The sequence below is a fragment of the Porites lutea genome, chromosome 8, assembly GCF_958299795.1.
Source record: "Porites lutea chromosome 8, jaPorLute2.1, whole genome shotgun sequence".
Classification (NCBI taxonomy): domain Eukaryota; kingdom Metazoa; phylum Cnidaria; class Anthozoa; order Scleractinia; family Poritidae; genus Porites; species Porites lutea.
The window spans coordinates 9,513,061-9,531,554 of NC_133208.1; the positions used below are offsets into that span (position 1 = coordinate 9,513,061).

Genomic DNA, 18,494 nt, shown 5'->3' on the forward strand with positions numbered 1-18,494 from the left:
CCACCTCCGTTTTGTGGAAATGACGTCACAGTTCGTGTTCCCCAGGGATCCCATGATGGGATATAGAAGTTCGCATCTGACAGACAGACAAAACAAAGATGGCGGACACAGCGCACAATGCTGAGGTGGAAGAGTTGAGGTTAGAGTCTCTTTTATCTAATTTAAAGGCAATTGATGCAATATTTTGTATACTCGAATGTTTCAAGTTAAGGAAAAAACATACCTTGGAGAGATCAACCCTCAGAAAGTCGTTATCTTCCTGCTTGTGTATTGAATCGTGGCCTGAAGTTCGTTAATAATAGCTATTGTGTGCATAGAAATTAACTATATTTATATTTTCAGTTGCTTTAGTTCCCTGTAATTCGGAGATAAAATATATACATTTTTTGTACTCCAAGAAGCAAATTTCACTCTATGTTTTGTTTTCAAAGCGTCCGTTTCCTGCTTATTTTTTTGTGTTTCATCGTGTGTAAGAAGATCGATTGCCATCGGGCTTTTAAGCTTACTTTGCCAGATCTTAATTCATTTTTATTTCTTTTTCAAAAATATACAGGCTCTTTTATATTGAGAAAGAAAAATTGTTTCATTATTTTGAAATTTCAGTAACTTAAATGCACCAACTTTTTTTGTGAAAGAGAAAATAAAAGTCGAACTGCAAGAATTCTTACATTTAGCTAGCAGCTGACATATGAAGTTGATAACAATTTATACGAGCAGAAACAAAGCTTGTCATTATTTTTTAACAAAATTTATTCCGTTTTATTTGCATTTTAAATTCAGAATTTTGCTCACACACCCTAAAGTCACGTTCGTTTATACCCTACAGAATATTGTTTCTGGGTATCATTGATGTTATCCAGGTTTATCCAGGAAACATTCTTGAACTTTGTTCTATAGATGTTGTAACTTAGTTTTCATATTTTGAAGCATTCTGTTTGTTTGTGTTCACTTCCATGTCCTCATTTTCATATTTTAAGATGCCAACAAGTTATGTAGAATTTAAAAATGTGTAAGCAGTGTAATACATAAACTTAAATGATGTTATTTATCATCATAAAGAGGTTTAAAAAGTTACTCTGGGAGCATAATTCCTACATGGTAAAATAATTGACTGTTCACTCTTTGTATGGAATGCCTTAATTTCATGTAAAATATAAACTCACAATATTAATGTGTAAACATGACTTTGAAAACCCACTCAAGCAGGGAAAACATGATAATTGAACCTCACTTTCCTTCTTGCAAGTTACTAAACCATCAAAATAACCTCAAAATATTCCCCTAACATGCTGACTAGAGTACATGTAAACATGATTGTCAGCCACATAATATTATCCTTATGAGCTCAAGAAGAACAAGTTATGCTTAGCATATATTAAATCGGAGGGAAGTTGCAATATAGAACTGGCACCACGGAGAGATGAATAAATGGATACAGGGGTGCTATTCCAGTATTCTTTAAGGCGAGGCCCACTGCAGGTCACTGGGGTATATGTCCCAGGGAGAGGGGGAGGGGAGGGGGTACTTGGGTAAATTTTGGGTGGGCATGTGGTGGTGGCCTCTCAGAGCCCCTACCCCATTACAGTCTATTCTGTGACCAATAATTATAGACCCCATCTTAGTCACTTTTGGGCAAATATGTAATTTTTGCGATCCCAACCCTATTCTAGTAACTGTATTAAAAATGTGACCCCATTATAGTCACTCCAGTCGTGAAAATGCGACCCCATCCAGCGGCACATCCCCATTAGCCTCTTATAAGGAAGTACCTTTCGGTGTATTTGTATTCAAAGTGGTTAATAAATAAAAAAGTACAAATTGAAGAGAATGGACCCTGCTGAGCCGAATTATAAATCACTATCCAGCGGATAAGAGTTAGGCAATCCAATCAGGTTATCCAGTGGATAGAAATTTATTCAGTTTATATTGCTATCCCCATTTTGAACAACTGGGGCCAGTACTTTGCTAACAGATAAGGCCACCACCATAGTGTCATTATTTTGTTTCCTTTCCCTAAAAATAAAAAATGCAACAGGTAAGAATTCTCTTTTTAATTATTCCAAGAATACAATGTCCTTATTTTTTTAAAACAAAATGTTGTTTAAGACCTGCTCCTCGTTAAATGGATTTTGAACATTTCAAGCTGTTGAATATATGACCAGGCCTTGTTATTTTATTTGATTGCAGAATCCTTATTTATATTTGACTGACTGACCTACTTACATGTATATGAAAGGGAGGTTTATAGGAAACAAAGCACTCAAGGGCATGCATGGCCTATAGCTACCATAAATTGTTTTCATCCAAGTTTTGCTTTATAAAAAATAATGTTCAAGTTAGTTAAATTGGAGACAAGATTGAAGGGCAGGGAATTTGAAGGGTTTGCAGTCCATGTTTTTTTGGAGAGGAATCATGTCAATAAGGGATTTCACTAGTCAGTTAATGTTTGGGAACTAGCTGTAAACAATATACTTATAAGGTGATTTATTCCATGTGATGTTTCAGCTGGTACCACTACAGTATAAATCGACATGCAGCAGAAGGCCTTCTCATGGCAAATGGAAAAGATGGGAGTTATTTATTAAGGGCAAGCACATCCAATCCTGGAGAATATTCACTGTCAGTAAAGTAAGTCAGTTTCAAAGTGTTATCAGAAGCCTTTTAGCTAAATGCCTTCTTGCAGACTTCCATGTCATTTAAGTGATGGCAAAATAGTAATGGTTGGCCATGGAGCATAATAATTTCTAACTTGGATGCTGTTTCTTCAAAAGATCATTGTCTAATTCAGAAAAATTCACCAAGAAGACAAATAATATTGTTTAGACAGTCATTGAGGTAACATGTAAAAAAAGGAAAAATATTATAGATATAGACAAACTCATTTCAAAGTCAGATGATTGCATTTTCAAGTTGCCACATGGGTTTGGTGAAAACTAAAATCCCTTTAAGCCTGGAATATAATTTGTACAGTAGCTGATCAATTTCCACCCTCCAAATGCTACAAAAAGACTTGTATTTCTTAAAAAACAGTAAGATATCAAATGTGAAGAAAAAGGAGGTGTAAAATTGTAAGGTTAGAAAATTTCTTTTTGAGGCCAATAAAAAAGGGTCTGAGTATTTTTAGTTCTAAGGTGAGGCAAGTTTGCAATTGGGTAATGAAAATAATATCTTAGCTTTTTTATGGTGCTCACTCAAAGCCGATTTTCCATTTTATACATCTATTTCATTACTTTTGTAGTCATCTAGAAATGGAAGAGAGTTTTGTCACACCCAGAGACCTTGTCACACCTATGCGTACTTACATGTAGATGATTCATTGTTTGGTGACTATTACCCTGTCATCTTTTATCTCAAAGTCCTCCTCCCCTGGCAGCATTAGATGTATTTCTGTATTCGTCACCACATTGAAATGAATGCTGACCAAAGGACAGCAAGAAATGAAGCAGAATTATATTCCACCTGAATTCTAGAGTTCAAAATGTTTTGGAATGGCATATGATTTTATTAAAAAAGTGTAGGTCTAGTCATAAAAATATATTATACATGTAAATCAATGTATGCAGTTGTTTTTGTGAGTTATACATGAGCTGACCATTTTGGAGCTACATGTACATGTAAGCATTCTCTTATCTTTTGTGATTGGCATCATCCCCCAAAACTTGTTGGACTACTGTTTTTACTGTTGATCCATTGGCAGCCAAATTGACTGCCATTTGGCAGATTGGCAAATCTTTAGCAATAAAAACATCATTTGACTGTCAGTCAACTGTTAGCAAGTGCTGTTCGTACATTGTCAGTATAGGTTGTCAAGCTTATGAGCCATATTCTTACAAACACCCAGAGAATTAAATTTTTTTCATGATGATGTTAAATTTTCATTTTTGTGTTAGCCATCGCTGTTGACTTTCTATTACTTATCTATCAGGAAGATGTGCAGCATGTAGTTGCTTTGAGTCTCCCCTTTGGTTCCATTTTGAGCAATCTACCAAAGAGTGCATAGATTTGACTTAACAAGTTCCTTAAGTTAAATTTATCTCCAGACATTTCATTGTTTCTGATGCTGAACAGCTCTTGGGTAGAGACTTAAAGAATTCAATTGATGAAAGATATAAATTGAAGGCAAACGCATAACTGGAAAGCACCCAACAGAATATCCATAAAGCAGAAACCAAATGTTTAGAACGTCAGTCAATCAATCTCCTTTTGACTTATCTTGCAAGCAACCAGCTTTAGTTTTGATCAGCATTGTAAAACCTGGTTTGAATGTAAAGCTCTTTTAAGCACCACTTTTCCTTATTGCAAGCAGCCACTCTGTCAAAATTAACTTCTTGATCAAATTTAGGGTAATACATACAAAAGCGCTAAATGCATGGTTTGTTAAAAAAAACGTGAATGTAATAATTAATGAAATTTAAGAGCTTTTTAATTGACTTCCACTAAGAATGAATGGAATGCTCAGAATGCAATTTGATCATGCATGTTTGGACCTTCTATCGCTCGTAATCTGATCATGCGTGGTTTGACTATCTGTCACGTGAAACTTACGCGAAGCACAGTGATGGAGCAAAAGGGTTTTGTCCTTCGATCTTTGTTGCCCGCACTCTGTAACCTTTGGTTATTACTAGTATTTTAACCTGAATGTATTTACAAAAAAGGGGTTATTTACATACATGTATGGCAAGCTTTCTGCTAAAAGCTCTTGTAAGCAAACTGCCCTCAACATGTGGATCGCATGGTTGCTTGCTCAGCTGCAGTTCCCATCTCCTTTCTACGGTGGGGAATTGAAGAGAGGGTAGCAATACTCCAAGGAGCTTTGTTTTAGTACAGCCTTGTTAGCACAGCTGGATTAATTTTCATTTTCCTCTTTTTCAGGTGTTCCAATTCAGTGAAGCATTTCCAGATTGGTTGGGATGGTTCACAGTATAAATTTGGAATGGGTACTTTTTCATGTTTGAGTGAATTTGTAGAACACTTTGAAAACAAACCTTTGATTGGTGGTGATTCAGGTAAGGTTTTTACATGAAATTCAGCCCTAGCTGTGTACTTTTGTCGGTAAATGTTAAGGTAGCACAAGAATAATGTAGAGGCCATGGCCGAGTTGTTCAAAGCTGGGTTAAGATAACCCAGGGTAAGTGCGAGATTTGAGTTCAGATTTGAAAGCTTAAACCATTTCAGTTTTAATTCCTTTTTGTCTACAAGTTGATGATTGGAAGCTCTAAAAATAACAGACAAAATTATCTGAGAAAATGCTTTTGAACACAAGGTAAAGAAACCCAGGTTAAGTTTAACCCCGTAGGTTGAATAATTTATGAGAACAAACCCCAATGAATAAAAACAACCAACTCTCAGACTTCAAGCACAACTAACAGTTGTGGACTGACTGAGCAAAACCAACAAATTTTAATAGTGTATCAATAGAGAATGAATCACTGCAAAGAGGTCTATGGCTAAAGCAACCCTAGCCTGGCATTAACCTATAGACTAGCTTGGTACTACATGTAAATGCATGGTCTTTTCAGAGATCATGCACACATCAGCCATTTTGGTGCAAGTGTGTATTATATTATTTTTATTATGCAAACAAATTCATTTGTACTGTAGATAAACTGACAATAAATGCTACTCACGTGACAAAAAAAAAACGATCCAAGCTTTCTACTTGTTATCATCATTGAAGTTTTTCTAATTCAGGTTAGTTTTGATCATTTCTTTATTGTTCTTTAGGAGTTTTGACATTATTAAAATACCCATATCCAAGAGACATAGCCGAACCATCAACTTATGAGAAGGTGCGAGTACATGCTGAGTGGGGCAAGAACAGAAGAAGCAGTGTTGAAAACAATACTGATGATGGTGTTCAGTCTGTGAGTACATGATTATCTGGTTTCATACATGTTTTAGATTTTTTGAAAAAATAATATTATATTGTCTTAATAAAAGAATTCTCAACCCCTCTGACTTTTTATTTGTATCAGGTGTTAGAGCAGCTGAACATTATCTTTCCTGTAATTTTCCTCTCAGTCTACAGTGGTTGATAAGTTCTTTGTTCTGTGATAGAGCTAGGTGGAAAATGTTCTGTTATGTAATATGAAAGTGATATTTGTAATGCATGTTAACAAATGGGTAGCCTGGGTGGCAGGCTTTTGAAATGGAAGGGAAAGGGGATTCTGGACATGAGAGAAGCGCGAGGGGTGCACGAGGAAGGAGGTAGTGGAATGCCTGCAAGGATGGTATTGTTTTTTATGTCATAAACATAGACAGATGAATGTCCATCTTCAAAATTGTCAATCACAGCCTTAATACCTTAATCCGATTGGTTGAAATCAACATCACACTATTTGAGTAACTTAATCGATCTCCCAATAATCATTAAATATGTGCATTGCGGCCAGACTTATTTGACAGCTAGACATTCACAGTTGTGTTATTTTTGCATACATACCTGGCAGCGTGGATGGCAAAAATAATGGCTACCTTGCAGGCAATCCCCTCCTCCCTTCTCCCTTGCGCACGGTCTCGCACCCAAATTTCCTTCCCCTTCCCTTTCAAATGTCTGCCATGCAGGCTAACAAATGGGCTTATATCCTTGTCTTTTGAGATTTTGAACAATTGCCTTAGTTTTGAATTAAATATTAATTTCAATATCTCATAATCTATGAGCTCTTTTGTAGTGTCTTATGTGTATCACTTTCAATAAAAAAATTCAAAGACATTTTCCTGACATTTTCTGACTGCCATTGTTTTCCCTCTTTTGCGGGACATTGAGGTGCCATCTCCATGTTAAGTGCTTTAAATATTGCCTCTCAAAACATATCTCTGATTATCTCTTGTACACTGTCAGTTTGAAAAACCATCATACAGATCTGTATCTTGGCAAGGTCTTTTGTATTTTTATCCCCTTTTATATATCAGAGTCTTGACTTTCAGCAATTGTCAATTGGTCAGTAAGATTTTTATATCAATTTTGATGAACGGTGCTGGTGCCTAAAGGGATGCAGATTTTTAGACTCTGAAGTGGCAACAAAACTCCTAAGAGCTCAGGTCACCAAAGATGTTGGCTTTCCAGACTCTTTCATGCCATTCAATGCTTTCCAGGCAAGAGCCTTAACTCGCTCAATCTGACATCTTGCTCATGCAGTTGAGGAAATGCATGACCCTTGATACTTGACGTCATCCACTTCCTCGAGCACTGTGCAATCGCACATGACCAAAGATCTCAAGGTCCTCTTTTACCTATTTAATGCCCCCTGTTGGACCTCTAAAATAATTTAATAAAATTAATAAACACCCCAGGCTACTATTAGATCATTTACGGTACCTGGATTTTTGGGGATGATTATTAGTATTCTAGTTGTATGAATAAATACACCATCTGTACAACTTAGTCATACCCAAATCAAGGAAGGCCATCAGAGATAATTGTAGCAGCAATTGACACTTAATCAGTTATTGAAAAATCCTTGCATTTAAATGTACATGTAAAGGTTCGTTTTAATATTTAGACATATCATTTTTCAGTTTGGATCAAAAGAAGGATATCTTACAAAGCTTGGTGGTAAAATAAAGGTAAGAATAGCTCCAAACATTTTTTTGCTGTTCACAGATATCAGTTACAGTATTGCGGGGTTTTTCTTGGCAGTTGAAAGTATAGGATCTCTCCTGAAAAGCACCAGTATTTAACAATTATTGAATGAGGCTGAGTATCATCTTAAGAATTATGGAGTTCGAGGACTGAGTGTTTTTGGCCTTGACAGATAACACCATCCGAGATCTCCATCAGAGACCATTTTTACAGTTGTGGACTCAGTACCCTAGCCTTTGAGTGAATGTGAGGCTGAGGTTGACCTTGTTTTGATACAACCCTCCTTCCTTTTGTAATGAAAATTATGCTTGAAAAATACTAGTTAGCATAACAACAACATGATTTACATAATAAAGCAGGAAGGGTTATATCAAAACAAGGTCAACTCCAGCATCGTTTCCACCTGTAACTGTAAAATGGGATATTCTTCAGATGACACGAAAGCCAAATTCAATAATTATTGTTTTTTATTCATTCAAACTTTAATTCCTAGTTTAAAAACAAGCTAAAACATGCTTACCTCCATCCATGTTAAGTTCATCTTCAACAGTGTATGTTTATCAGCAAGTTTAGGAGATAAAGGTTTTTTCAGGTGTGCAAATATTCTCCAAATAGCAGGTGTCGTCCATTGGGTTGTCTTCTTGATCTTGCTGTTCTTGCTATGTTTTTAGCCAATAGTTCACCTATTTCTTACTCTGAAACCAGGGAAATGTCCTGCCATTTTAAAGTCACAACCAAAACAACTCAACCTCGTCCCCAGGTCTTCTCGGTTAAAGGTTCAGTAATCTGGCAATTTTACTGCACTTTTGACATCATTTTTCACATATTGCAAAACTCTTCCATATTTGGTCAACAATAGCTGGTTATGATGAATAATGTGTGAGTTTTTAGCCAATGCGAAACAGAGAATATTTTTAATGAATAATAATAACAATTATTATTGACTGTGCTCACACCATTCAGTGCGTAGTGAATGCCTAAATGGAAGTTTCTACAGGGTTTATGTAAGGAAATCACTGTCAAAACATCATTTCATACGTTTTTATTGTAAATGGCCCTTTTTCGAGAAGGACAGGCTTAAGTGTTTTAACCACTTGCTTTGAAATTAATTTTCATCTTTGACCTGTACACCCTTTTTTCTTTGTTTTTACTGTCCTTGCTGATTTTTCTTTTAATATTGCTGTGATTTGACTATGTTCTAGCTAGGGTAGTGTCTAAAAAAGGATGTGGTCCTTACCTTTGGTTTGACCCTTTAGGTGACAGCACCTAGTTAATATGTTATTTTCAACTGGTAAATTTTGCTGTTTGGTTGTCATTTTGGCTACCAAACTTTTAACCATCATCCTTTCTATACTTTAAATACATGACTCCTAGTTTTTCACTTCAATCATTGACTGTGTATTTATAATTATTTAAAATCAAATTGTTTATTTCTGTGGCCCATTTGCTGCATTTATATCCAAAATCCTTCAAATTCCACAAGAATAAACCCTGCTGTGTGGGTGTTATAGTCGCAGCCTTTACGCGCTATAGTTTTTAACACACAAACTTTATTCTAGAACTTCTACAACTGGTGCAGGGAAACAAGTGAACCAATGTGAAGTATAGCGAAGTATAGCGAAGTATAGCGGTAAAGACGATAGCGAGATAAGGACGAAAAACTAGGACGAGCAAAAACCCAAACATTAAACTGTAAACTGAACCAAGCGCAACTAAACGAAGAACTAACGCGAAAAATTACAATAAAAGCTAAATATACGATATGCAAGAAAAATCCTAACACAAAGGACAAAGCTACGCAGACAATAAAAAACTAATGAACCAAACAACAGCACTAAAGGCACGAACACGAAAATAACTAAGAATGCGGCGAACATAAAAATAGTATAAAGATAACGGAAAACATTCCTGGCGCTTACAGGTGTCTAGGGCAAAAAATTTTCTCATTAAAGTTCCAAACATCACACAGCAAGCAGTAGAATGTTACTTGTATGTTGATCATGTCACTGGCTTTAGCTAAAACCCTGGTCATGACTTGGTTGGTAAATATAAAAGGAGAGTTCTTTAACCTAACTGCTCCCTCTAGACTTGTTGATGGAAGTTCATGAATACTACCTGAGTGTAATAATAATTTTAGGACTGCATGGTCAAAGGGTGCATTGAATATACTTAAAGCCCTGAGTTTACATAAGATAAAACTTCACAGAAGTGATGATGCTAATAAGAAGTTCTCCTCCGTTTACAGCTAGCTCTAATTACATAATATTCACTTAAAATAGTTTTTCCTCCTATACATATTCCGTGTTTCCAGTTACAAAAAGTTATTGGTCTTATACTTTCAATCGTGTTACCTCTAGCAGAACTGGAAAACAAGATGGTTTGTACTCTTGAAGAATGAGCTAAAATATTATAAAACAAAAGGGGTGAGTACTAACTTTGATGTGGGTGAATGTATGAGGATGACCTAAGTATCATTTAAAAATTCCTTAGTTTTTTTGTGTTTTGCAGACCAATAATAATTATTATTGGTTGCTTCTGGTAGGAAGGTTCTTTACCTTTAATTGTGATTGTTTGTACTAAATATCTCCTTGTGCATCTGATGGAATTCCCCATCAATATCAGAATGTGGATTATCTTGCCTTATTGTATATTTACTAGTCGTTATTTGTTACTTATAAATCCAAAAGTACATGATATTTTAGTATTTCAAATGTGCAGATCCTGCCTTCTTATTGCATGGTAACTGCATGATCATGAGGAAACAGCATTGTGCAGGGTAGAGCTTTAGATTGCAGAAAAGGAGATTGCGGATTTGGTTGGCCATTTGCATGGCTCAGAGGACCATGCAGAATTGCCATCTGTCCCATCTCCAGTAGAAAATGTAAAAATGTTGTCCTCAATATTTTAATCAGTGCTTTTGGGCTCATTACACTGACACTGGTGAAGTACTGGTTTTTGTTTTTCTATGAGTGGGACGATTTTTAGTGACCATAAGAAAGGGGGTATATTTATTCAAGAGTGTAACTTGGTTATTGGAGTGGAGACTTTACACTTTCTAATAACAATATGTGGGTAATTGCTAGGACAAGGAGCCAATTAAAACAATAAACTTGGAAGAATGCCAAGAAGTAGCCAGAGATGAATCACTAGGGAAAGGAAACTGTTTCAGGTACAAGAATTATTAATTAAATTTTGGGTGTTGGGTCAAAGTTTCATATGATTGTGTTAAAAAAAAATGTCAAATCACACACTGTCAGGCATAATTTGTTAATTGCACCACTTCTTTTGACTTTGAACACAGGATTGTAATGCCTTACCGAACATTTTTCTGCTATGCTAATTCCACACAAGAGGCTGAGGAGTGGATTAAAATGCTACAGTGGAAGCTGGTATGTAGTGATTCTTATTGTTCGGGCATTCCATGGGAACAACTAAGTTATAAAATGGGAACGGTTTTTTTTGTTCTGGCACAAATTGCTTTCTGGCACCTTCAATGTGTGTGCAAGATATAAGAGTATGCGTAAAATGGGTCAGCATTCTAAACCAGAGCACAGAGTACATAGCTGCCCCGAGACACGGTCAGGGGTTTCAATGTTTTGAAGTAGGCGGCGGACTCTGGAAAAGTAGGCGGCTGTGGACTGCAAGGCCTCTGAAGCTAGGGGGGTCTAGAGTAGCCGGTAACATACAATCAAGTAACTGGCAGAACTCCAGCGGTTGCCGGCTTGTTTTGAAACCCCTGCATGGTGAGCAAAGGCATCTGTATCTGGTGTATAAAACTCTGTGACCACAAGAATGAATTCTGACATTTGTTATACGCTTATTTATTCCAAGCCAATTTGATAGGGGAACTTAATAGAGATGGTGGGCTTACATGTATTTGAGAGGGGGTTTATTTAATGTACAAAAGAAGATGGTATCAGTTCTCCATAAAGAACTAGAATACAGAGTGGAGAAGCTCAAGAACAGGAAGGTTGAAGGTCATGCAGCCCAGGAATTTGAACTTCCAGTTGGTAGATAAACCATCCCTGATCAGTCCACACGAAGTTTTACAGTTGTGATTGAATATTACAGACTATCATTTTAATATTAGTGTTCAAAGAAAAATAAGGGAAGGGAGGGGAGGGGGGGGGGGCTTATTTGAGAGGGGGAGCCTAATCGAGGATTTACGGTATGTGGTATAACTTTGGGGCTAGTCATTTAATTCCTGTGAGGAGGAGGTGTGTGGGGGGGAAGTTGAGTGGCCATTTTGGTGGGGGGTCATTTTCAAAACCTTGATTGGTTTTACTTTTGGGTGGTCATTTTCAGATAAGGAAACATCACCTGGAGGGTCATTTTAGTAAATATTGGGGGTCACTTCACAATATATAAAATTTATGTAGGGTCATTTCTAAAAAGGCTGGAGGGTCAGCTTTAAAATCTTTGAAGTCTTCTCAAAGTGGCCAGCCCCTTTGCCAGACCCTGATGATTTTATCAAAAAGTAGATAGATAATAAATAAATAATAATTTGGTGGTAGTACATCCACAAAGTAGTCCTTCATCTTCCAATCTAAATCAAATAACAATCTAGAAATGTTGGCTTATGAGAAGAGGGGAATACTGGAGTGCAGCAAACTATAAGGATGCGGCTGTATGTTGTAATTATCCGTGTTGATAAAAATACTATACTTTGCCCATTCTTTTATTTTTTTCCAGGAAAATGTCACTATTTCAAGGCACAGGCAGTCAACCGTCAGATAAAAGTGCAAAGAAAAACAGCCATGAAGATATTTTATCCAGATTGTAATTTAAATTTTAAAATGTTCTTTGGAGAACAATTTGTAAATAGCTATGTCAGCATCAGAGTCTTTACCAGTATATCAAAAATAATAGGAAAAGCCTCACCTAGGAGATCTCTATTGTTATTGTATTAGAATGTGGGCTTATTTAGGAATATCTTCTTGTAGTAAGAAGAGGCCCTGCCAGGGGTTGGGGGGGGGGCCCATGTCGCTTGTCTGAATTTTAAAACGTCTTTTGTCGGTGGGCGGTGTTTATAAATGCCTCATGTTACTGTCGGAAATTGAACAAAAATTCTTTGTCTTTGTTGGAATTTTAGCAAAGGGGGATGGTGATGCATTGTAAAGAAACCATTACAGCTCTGCAATTTCTCAGTCAACATTTCCTGTATCGAACACCAATACATCGCCATTCACAATTAACACAATTCACAGGAGGGTCCACTGAAGCTCACTGACAAGAGACGTTTTCTGAAGTGCAAGGAAAATTGACGAAAATTACTTCTTCTTAGCATTCAGCCTGGTGATAAATTAGCCAAACAACAGTTCTTTGTCACTTATTCTCTGCTTTGCCATCACTGTCACAATTTGGCGTAGAGAGGTTGTCTCTTGTCGCGATTTCATTTTACGCTTTGTCACTACTTTTTGGGTCATGTCGCTTGTCAGAATTTACCCTTGCAGGGCCTCCAAGAAGGCATAGTGGAACCAGACATGACTTTTCCTTAAATCCTCAGATATGTTATTAATACTCAGGTTGTTTGCTATTTAGAAAAAAGAAAAATACAGAACTGGTACATTTCATTCCAGAACCTGTTTAGCATTTGCGCAAATTAGATCAGTTCCAGTTACAAAATCTACCTGAACAGGGTTATGTTTTGCAAATGGTAACCAACCACTGTATCCTTATGTTTAAAAATAAGTGGAAATGTATTACCAATTTCCTATCATGCAACCTTAACAAAAAATCTTTTAACTCCCTAAGCTACAGAAATAGTGAAATAACACAAAATCATAACAATGATTGTGATGAAAGATTAAACATTGAGTTTCCCTGCACTAAGGAAAAGTCCGTCTTTGTTTTGAAAAAGAAAGTTTGTAATATCTATGTACGTTGCATTCAGTGTGAAAATGTTAACTTTCCATGGTGTTCCTTGGTGTTATGGAAACCATTCTTGGTTGGCTTGTTTGTTGTGGTGGGGGTATTATTCACAGTGACAGTGTCTTTCAATCTTTTGTATTAGGACATTTAGTGATCATGCTCATCCGCAACACCAAGAAACTACTAATTTCTAGTATGCTCTCAACTATAAATGCATCAATCAACAAATAAAACAGATGTGTTTATTTAAATGCTCCATCATTATTGACCAACCCAGGAGGAGTTTTGTTTCAAATGGTTTTTCAAGTGGGAAATCATTGGTATTAAACTAAAAAGGGAGTGTCTTTGGCTTTTATTAAGTTCCAAACTCTACTTGCTAAAACAGTGAAAAAGTGAAGAAAAGTAAAACAAAGGCACAAGCTATGCATTAAAACCCGAAGTTTAAAAGTTTCACGAGAAAACTAAGATTGGCAATTACAAAATTATGTTGTTTTACTTGTATGTATTCAAAAGAACTACGTCACAGCAATTTAGTCTATTTTGTTTACAGATCTTAGTAAAATCTCTATAAAATGACAAACACTGAAAAACTGTTAGGCTGAACATAAATTTACTGAAAGAAAAAACACAAAATCTAATATCCATAACCCATTGTTTTCTATTTTATTTTTTACTGAAGTGTTTCTTTCAAGAATGCTTTGACTTGATTTAGTGGCCATAAGATCCTAACAGTTTAATTTGGCTAAATTGTGTGACAGTCAGTTCCTTTAAGTTAGGAAGAGCACTGCTAATAAGAATTTCACAAATTCAAGGATGACATTTTTTGTTTCTTCTTTCATGTGTTGCTGTTATTTAATGAAAGAGTCAAATGTTGTCCAACTTCTTTCAAAATATATTCACCGACTCTTGAGTTCAGTGTGGTTAATAGCTAGTATCTAGTTAGGTATCTTGGAAGAATATTATTTGATAAAGAGCAGCCAATAGTGTTAAGGTTTGAGCATATTACTTCTTATTATGCCAGAGAAATAAAAGCATTCTGATTGTAATTAACAATTAGTAGACCATAAGCAGTTGTCATTCTTTCCTCAGAGGCTCGTGCAGCAAGTGAAAAAGTAAAGTTATGCAAATTAGGGGACCTCGTTTCTCGCGGCCTCTCTTCTTGCTCCTCAATTTATGGTAAGACAGAGTCTGCTGATGCCTTAGCAATGGCAAGCCTAGACACACTTAAAGGCAGAGTTGCTGCCTATCAGAGGTTTATCGTAAATGCACGGCAACATCCAGCCCTCAGGAAAGTTATCCCCTCTCCCACGTACTATGTGTGAATACTCTCTTCATTCCAGCAATCCGAGACCTGTACTTGGTCGGGGTCGGACTGAAGACTAAAATTAATGATTTTGTTACACTCAAATATTAACATATCATGTATGCTTATTACTGGCCTACCCAGCAATTCAGTCAATGCTGCAATTGGGTAAAATAAACAAACATCTATCTATCTAATTATCACACATGCTCATGATGTATCATGACTCAAAAGAAAAATAATAGGAGACTACTCCAGGTCTAAACACGGTAAAGCAACCTGAAAATTTTTCACTTTTGAATTTTTGTATAGCCCACATGACTGTTCTGACTTCCCTGTTTGGTTATTTTACCTTCCTTCCTTTGAAAAGGGTAGTAATAAAGGTTCGCTGTCAAAACAGTCATGAATGCTTGCAGAAGCACTTGTCAGTGTGGCAAATTGATTGAAAAGATACAAGGTCACTGACAGAATTTCTCAAAGTCCTTTTATTTAGTTTATTTTTTTGGTTGGTTGGGCCATTCTAAAGGACTTTTTGCACCAAATTTACTGGGCAAAAACAAGTGATGACATCATGACCAATAGAAGACTGAGGTTTTTGTCAATCCATATTTTGTTTTTGCTGTGTGCTGTTCTCTTCAAGAGAAATAGAAGATGTTTGATGCCACTCCTCACAAAGCATATGTCAATCATTTACTTGTGTGTGAATTAATTATGTGATTCACATCCATTCAGGTGAAACAAGCCAACCTTGTGACTCACTTGGCCGTGCTTGGTCATTGTGCGACCTCATCAGAGCTTGCTTCTCTTGCTTTTGAGACTGCTATCAACCTAGAACTCATGAGAGGTCGACTTAGTGTACGTCTACTATTTTTGTTATCCATCCAATCACTCATTAGTTGGAAAAGCAGAGCCAACAAGTTCCTGCTGCATGGCTGAATTTACCATTGTTCCTCCATGAACAGACACACAAAAAGAAATTTGCCCTTTGTCCTAAAATGCTCACTTTTCTTGCTTTACAGCTTTTCTGCCATAAGACTTGTGGGATCGACTTCACTTGTGGCAAGTCTAGGTCACTGACGGTATGCAAACCGATGACCTACAAAATACAACTTGGCTGTATCAACCACTGAGCTATAGTGGGACTGGAAGCAAGCTGGGCTATTTAAGTTTCAATAAAAGCTGGTTCTGTAACCGGTGGTCTACCGCTGCCCATAGCTCCTCTTAATGACGTTTATTAAGATTTGTGAGAAAAGGGATCTTAAAGCCCCTTTCCTAGTCATTACCGGTACTGCCTATTCCTCCATAAGCAGCTGAATGTGGAGAAAGTTATTGAAATCTCTGTTCCTAGGTGTAATTGTGGGAAAATACTGCTCTCGCAAGGTAAAGGAAGTGCAAGTCTTCAAATGTTCAAGTTGACCACTGGTATTTGCCAATCATCATGTTCTACATATCCATAGAGACCGGCATGTAATCTTAATCGCTTGGTTTTGCCGACATCAATCTTTACTCCACGTAATCTTAACCTTGCTAAACTAGCCTCAGAAATATCTCTACAATCCCTGACTTCCAGCGTGTCCAGATAAGGACAGTATTCTCCAATCAGTTTTATAGCGGTATTAGAGACTCGCCAACACCCCTTCAATCCGAGATGGGACAGTTTAGGGCATGAATTGGCGACAATTCGAACCGAATTATCGCTGACGCTGTAACAATCATTGAGGAGAAGAGTTTGCAATCCATTACAGCAAGAGGCAAGAGACGATACGCAAGAATCTGTGACTTCCCAACAGCCTGTGAGATCGACATGCTGTAGGCCATTACAGCATAACGATAACTGAATAACAGCATCCGATGAAACCCAGCGACACTCACGTAACTTAATTACTCTTAATCCGGAGTTAAACTCCGCCAATGTAAATAGGGATAAATTTGTTAAACTTGAACATGCAGTCAAATCCAACTCACTAATTCGCGGATTTCGCTTTAATACTTCCACGAGGGAAGCTTCATCCAGCCAGCCTTTACAGTTTTTCAAAACCACCAGCTGTAAAGACGAACTTGCTTTAGTTAACAGAGAAAATGCATTTGTTGTGAGGCGGGAAGAAACTTCACTGCAATCTAGACTTCTTTGCCAAGCGAAATACGAATTGCAAACTTCTCGGAAAAATCTGCTAACCCGTCTGCACTTGAAGAGCTGTTGTATACTAAAATGAGGAAATATATGTAGAAAAATCACGTCTTCCCACGGAAGATTGAAGAAACTTGGGCAAACACCTTTCGGACCCGCCATGTTTGTTCCTTTTCATCCTTGCCCCCAGGGTCCTCTCGTTTTCCAATATGGCGGCAAGGAAGACGAAAGACACACCCTCCCACAGAGGACTATAGGCCGTACTATAGGCCTACCTCGCAAGGTGGTTCCCCAACTTGCGCCATACCGGACAGGACTTCTGTTACCCTGGGTTCCACAGGATACCTTTTTTTATCCAGGGGCGTAGCCAGGATTTTTTCAGAGGTACGCACAATTCTCCAAATCGCTTTACACCCCACCCCCCTTCCAAAAAATAATTAGATGATAATAGATAATTTTGTCACTGGGTTCGTTGGGTCGTTTTTAAGCAGATGTGTGAATCTGAATTGAACAAGTGCCGATTTGTTTAAGTCTCTATAGATTTTGAATCCGAAATCTAAAGTGAATCCCATGCCTTGTAAATTCGCAATGTTTTGTAGTGTAAACAATTTGTCCAACTTATCCATATGGTACAAATATTAACCACAAGGGACCGCAAAGGACCGCAAACGAGTATGCCGAAGAACGTAGGATCTATAAAGACCTGATCAGCAAAAATAATAACGTAGACATATTAAATTCTGCAAGCAGAATACTGCAATGCAGATCGTACTACGTGACGTATTGACGTATTCTGCTTGCAGAATTTAATATGTCTACGCACAGATAGCCCAAGCTTACTATGACAGCCCTGAACAACATTATCCTACTTAGCTAATTCATTACCATACGACAACAGTTATAAGACGTTGTATGAAACTTATCCTATTTCTTCATAATTGAGCGAAAGTCAAACGTACATTAAATCTTTCCTTTTAGTATTTTGTTACATTTATTTGTGTGTTGACTGCGTTTCAGGCCTCTTAGGATGCCAAGAATCCGAAAACAACAATTGGATGGAGAGGACAAAAAAGTTCGCTGTTTTAGAAAAAGATATATATTTCAAAGAAGCAACCATGAATTGAGGCAAACTTTATTCTTAAAATAATTATCTTTAGATATTTTGCTTTCTTTTTAGAATTAACTTTATATTTTTTTATTATTTAATCATTATTATTTATTTATTATTTTTATTTATTTTTGTGCACGACTTTTTCAGGTACGCACGTGCGTACCGTGTGTTCAGGTAGCTACCCTCTGGAGCCAGGGTAGACTTCTGTACACACATAATAAGAACAGTGATTTCGGCGCGATTTTTGTGACGGAGCGAAGCTTAGCCGCAATATCCAGTATAGTGCCCGTGGGGCTACTTGGGTCAACGTTTGCAGGGTATGTGCTCTCTGGCCTCTCAGAACTCCAACCCAATTATTGAGTCTATTTAGCCGCCAATTATAGACCCCATTTTGCACACACTTATACCGGTCTGTCAGTCATCCTAGAATGAATTTACCATTTTTTTCAAACTCCAAGAAACAAACTTTTCTTAACGACAAAATTCCGAAAATGCAGGG

General features: G+C 37.0%; 2 protein-coding genes across 4 annotated transcripts; one reads left to right on the plus strand and one right to left on the minus strand.

Annotated features, from left to right (window-relative positions):
• LOC140946018 (dual adapter for phosphotyrosine and 3-phosphotyrosine and 3-phosphoinositide-like) lies at positions 1-14,520 on the plus strand. Of its 3 annotated transcripts, none has more exons than XM_073395084.1 (9): positions 1-139; positions 2,506-2,628; positions 4,873-5,006; positions 5,725-5,864; positions 7,519-7,566; positions 9,940-10,005; positions 10,666-10,751; positions 10,884-10,971; positions 12,275-14,520. In XM_073395084.1, the coding sequence occupies exons 1-9, from the start codon at positions 99-101 to the stop codon at positions 12,317-12,319; spliced, it is 771 nt and encodes a 256-aa protein (XP_073251185.1). In that variant the 5' UTR covers positions 1-98; the 3' UTR covers positions 12,320-14,520. The 3 variants fall into 3 exon arrangements, with proteins under 3 accessions (XP_073251185.1, XP_073251186.1, XP_073251187.1); XM_073395085.1 differs by having other exon boundaries at positions 9,943-10,005; XM_073395086.1 differs by lacking the exon at positions 2,506-2,628 and having other exon boundaries at positions 84-139.
• Positions 14,521-16,031: 1,511 nt separating this feature from the next.
• On the minus strand, positions 16,032-17,085 carry LOC140946017 (uncharacterized). Its single transcript, XM_073395083.1, has one exon. The coding sequence runs from the start codon at positions 17,044-17,046 to the stop codon at positions 16,156-16,158; it is 891 nt and encodes a 296-aa protein (XP_073251184.1). The 5' UTR covers positions 17,047-17,085; the 3' UTR covers positions 16,032-16,155.
• Positions 17,086-18,494: the final 1,409 nt, after the last annotated feature.